The 4,631-nt window shown below is 34.5% G+C and overlaps 1 protein-coding gene across 1 annotated transcript; it reads left to right on the top strand.

The window, feature by feature from the left end:
- The first annotated feature begins 2,064 nt into the window (after positions 1-2,064).
- LOC116182628 (6-pyruvoyl tetrahydrobiopterin synthase-like) lies at positions 2,065-2,786 on the top strand. The gene is made up of 3 exons (XM_031503168.1): positions 2,065-2,254; positions 2,301-2,380; positions 2,439-2,786. The coding sequence occupies exons 1-3, from the start codon at positions 2,130-2,132 to the stop codon at positions 2,714-2,716; spliced, it is 483 nt and encodes a 160-aa protein (XP_031359028.1). The 5' UTR covers positions 2,065-2,129; the 3' UTR covers positions 2,717-2,786.
- Positions 2,787-4,631: the final 1,845 nt, after the last annotated feature.

Genomic DNA, 4,631 nt, shown 5'->3' with positions numbered 1-4,631 from the left:
GAGTCTTTAGTCTTTGAAGTTTCATAAATTTGGATCTCCATAGGGGCGGTCTTACGCAACTTAACTTTTTTTTAAGTACACTAAAAGAAAGCTGTATTCATTCTATATGCACTGATAAAAATAGGTTGCCATGACTACAACCGTTTTCAAGTAATCAATTATCAAGGTACCATCTGCATCCGCCATTTTTTTTCTTAAAGTCAAAATAACTTAAAAACCATAAATGGTAGATATCGACATATGGGTATCAAAAGAAGTAGGGGTTGCCATTTAAAATAACGAAGTTACTATCTACTTCCGGTGTTTCCGGAAGTGCGGCCATTTTGAAAATATTTTACATCGATTCGGCCTTCAGAGTAACTACTAAGTACAAATTTTCAAAACCTACCTATTTTACTTTCCCAGAAACGTTTAACTAAAACTCCCAAAAAAACACCCTGTATTTCTTTGTTTTATCATGATTTAAACTTGTGTCCCTCTAAAAAAACCATTATTATTTCATTTTAGGATTTCTCGGAAAATGTTTTTTAATCATCTTGATTTCTTTAAAAATTTAGGAAGATGTAGCGTTATTTTCAGCAATGCACTATTGACCCATTTTCAAGTGTAGGTCGTGGTCAAAAGTAATGTCCTTCCTCAGATACCTCTTAACTGTAGAAAAAATACTAGTATGTCAGTTCTTCCCTGATTTAGTTCAATTACATTTCATTTTTAGGGACTTTCCCATTTTGAAAAGAAGCTTAAAGCTCACCGGAGATATGGTATATATTAATTATATGTGCCGATTTATGTGCTATACTTGAGATAATCGAGGGACCAAAGTCAAAGTTTTTTTTTATTAAAAAGTGCGTGTTGACTAAACTATAGACCTGTCGTAATCCTTTTCTGAGTACACAGTTCCGACACTCCATTTTCGATATATAAGCGATTAAACTTTGGATCCCACCGTCAAATAGAGTTGATAGCCTGTTTCCATTACAAACCCGACTATCCCTGTCCCCAAGATATAAGCGATTAAAGTTTTGACCCTATCGCCAGGTAGACCTATCACAATCTCTCTTTGAGTACCTCATTCTGTCACATAGCTTTCGAAATATACAGAGTGTAACATGTAACACTCTTCGGATCATAATTTCTTTAATATAAAAGATACCGAAAAAGATGTTGGAGTCAAATTGTACACAATTACCGTCACCATGTTTCTAAAATAGTTTTAATTACCCGTGGCTGTGGTGGGCTGTGTTCCAGTGGTGTATTAAACGTGGGTTTTTTGTTAAATGGAACACATTTTATTGCAGATTTGGAAAGTACTTACTTTAGGGATTGAACTACCAGAACGGCATTGAAAATGACACATGACAAAACTAAGAGGATAAACCGTGTAATTGCATTAGTTAATAACTATATTAATTAACGTTATTTGATATAGTGGAAAACCTTGGACAGCTCATATACGAGGTAAAACAGTGATGATCGTGATGGTCACTTCGAATTTTTGGCCGTTTCCATGCAGGAAAAACGCCGGTTACTAATTTAATTAAAATACAAACGATTACACAATCTTCTTGATTTTGGTATACCAATATCATTGAATTTGCACGATATCAACAGCCTTGCGCTAGTTGTTTCTATGATTTTTTTTTAATTTGAAATATCTAGCCGTATGATGTTTTAAACACATCAATGGTAACATCCTTAGACAAGAAAAGAATAGTAACATCAGTGTGAACATTCGATTCAAAAGCATTCTTGAAATTTTTTCGAGGTATTTGGCAATTGAGGGTGTTTCTCGGAATTTAACTTTTACTTGCCAGTTTAATGCAACACCATGTGGCATTTGTTGCTAAGCCTGGTAATTGGGTTTTAAACAAACAGTTCACATGCACACCCATTTTAATGGAGTGAGGTTTTTTCCCTAGGTATTCTAATTAAATTGCGTTAATTACGAATGGATGTGTTTAGTCAATATTAGATGAAAATCGGTTTCTTTTCTTTTTTGTAAAAAGTTAACACATGGTTAATCACTTCCACAAACGAATGCATAAAAAAGATAAAAGTATTTGTAGAAAGAGAGGGAACCTCGCGAGCGGTTGTGGTTACGATATGACGTCATTGGTTGTAAATCAAAAATGCTTGGTCCTTCAAAACCCGCATTTAAATATAGAGTTCGGTGCCGACCAGTTTGTCTGAAAATGGCGCATAAAGCATATTTAACTCGCAGAGAAGTATTAGCAGCTTGCCATCGCCTGCACAGGTATATCCATCATGGAATGTAACACTTAATCACTAACTGCTTATAGTCCTAAGCTATCCAATGAAGAAAATCGTGCTGTTTTCGGTAAATGTAATCACCCTAACGGCCACGGACACAACTATGTGGGTACGTAATCATCACAAATCAATTGAGAACTAGATACTCAATTTTATAAATTCATTAGTTGAAGTAACTCTACATGGAGAAGTAAACCCAAAAACGGGCATGTTGATGAACGTCACATGTTTAAAGGAGTACATGAAATCCGCAATTATGGATACAATGGATCATAAAAATCTAGATATCGATGTTCCATACTTTCATGATCATCCTAGTACCGCAGAACATGTTGCAATTTATATATGGCAGAATATGAAGAAGTACATGGATGACCCGAGTCTGTTATATGAAGTGAAGGTATTTGAAACTGAAAACAACATAGTGCTATATAGAGGAGAATAAATACTTTTTGCTCTTAATACTGTCTTTATTAATGTGTTATAAATAATGGAATAAAGTAAGTGTTATGATAGACCACATCCTTCCTGAAATAGTCTACATCAAATTAGTTTCCATAATTGCTGCGCTTTTAGTAGATCGTCCAATATCACTACTTAGTCAACGCATTGTAATATCTGAGTAATCTTAACGACGAAAAATATGAGACAAAAACTGAACTGAACTTTGAAGCACTCTGTATACAGAATGTAATGAGTACTTTTAATTAGATTGTAACTTCTCACATTGATTGCCCAAAAATGGTATTGTTCAAATGATTTAAAGTTCCTCAGGCAATACCTTTCTCTGAAGAGACGAGGAGTTTAGTAAAACTCTAAGTGTGCTTTATTAAGCGGCAGGGCAAAGCGATGCAAGCTTTAAGGTACTTTTACACTATCATACTTCTCATGTGATTTGTCATATGGTAAGTAACAAGCATTTAGATTTGTGTTTACACTAAGTATACTATTTTTGGTATTATGGCTGTCATAAGACAAATCATAAGGAAATAATATGGAAATAATACGTAAATAGTGGAATAGGGATGTTTCTATTTCTGCATGACAAATGACATGATTTATTAAGGATCCTCAGATCCTTTATAGTTTTGTATTGTCGTCCGTCCGTCCGTCCGTCCGTCCGTCCGTGTGCGCTCTAACTCTTTTTAAAAGTGGCCGATTGTGTTGAAATTTGGTATACGGGTACTTTGGACATTAAGGACGGTCGCTATTGATTTTCGGGAAGCTGGTTCAACAGGAACAAAAGTTAGAGGGCTTCAAGTGAATCGGGAACAGGAAAAACTGCAGACTCAATATAATAGAAATCAAAATATTCCATTCCCTAGCTCATGTATCGAGTTCGGACTTTCGCTAGATTATTCCCTATGACTCTTAGATGTGTAACAATTCAATATAACTCGTCTCTGTGGTCTAGGTCAAAAGTTTTAGAGCAAAATGTACTCAAGATTATTTTTTACACATGAATTTGGAGTTTTAAAGGTTTTCAAACGCATTATCTTGATGCTGAAAGAATATATCACGTGCACATTTGATAACCGCATGTGTGTGATTAAAAAATGTTAAATTATTTTTCTGAGGCCACATGGTTTTTTGATCAAAATATGTCAAAATCGTTATTTATGCACCAAGATCATTGGGAAAAAGACTAGGGGCTTTATCTCAATACCCAAGATATGAATTTGATCCATTTTTGGCGACCACGTGGATTTTGATCAAAACATGTCAAAATCGTTATTTATGGACCAAGATCGTTGAGAAAAAGACTTGAGGCATTATCTCAATGCTCAAGACACAAATTTGATGCATTTCTGGTCACCACATGGATTTTGATCAAAACATGTCAAAATCGTTATTTATGCACCAAGATCGTTGGGAAAAAGATCAAGAGCATTATCTCAATGACCTAAACATGAATTTGATCTATTTTTATCGATCACATGGATTTTGATCAAAACATGTCAAAATCGTTATTTATGCACCAAGATCGTTGAGAAAAAGACCAAGAGCATTATCTCAATGACCAAAACATGCAATTGATCTATTTCTGGCGACCACATAGATTTTGATCAAAATATGTCAAAATCGTTATTTATGCACCTAGATCGTTGGAAAAAAGACCAACAGCATTATCTCAATGATCAAAACATGAATTTGATCAATTTTTGTCGACCATGTGGCATTTGATCAAAATATGTCAAAATCGTTATTTATGTACCTAGATCGTTGGAAAAAAGACCAAGAGCATTATCTCAATGATCAAAACATGAATTTGATCATTTTTTGTCCACCATGTGGCATTTGATCAAAACATGTCAAAATCGTTATTTATTCACCAAGATGGTTGGAAAAATGACCAAGAG

Source organism: Photinus pyralis, unplaced genomic scaffold (genome assembly GCF_008802855.1).
Source record: "Photinus pyralis isolate 1611_PpyrPB1 unplaced genomic scaffold, Ppyr1.3 Ppyr1.4_unclustered_Scaffold6344, whole genome shotgun sequence".
In the NCBI taxonomy this organism is placed as follows: Eukaryota; Metazoa; Arthropoda; class Insecta; order Coleoptera; family Lampyridae; genus Photinus; species Photinus pyralis.
The sequence above is the reverse complement of the archived record's forward strand: the minus strand, read 5'-3'. Positions and strand labels throughout refer to the sequence as shown.

Coding starts and splice junctions, on each gene's coding strand:
- LOC116182628 (XM_031503168.1), top strand. CDS start 2,130: ATGCTTGGTCCTTCAAAACCCGCATTTAAATATAGAGTTCGGTGCCGA. Junction 2,255..2,300: donor GCTTGCCATCGCCTGCACAG/GTATATCCATCA, acceptor AACTGCTTATAG/TCCTAAGCTATCCAATGAAG. Junction 2,381..2,438: donor CCACGGACACAACTATGTGG/GTACGTAATCAT, acceptor TAAATTCATTAG/TTGAAGTAACTCTACATGGA.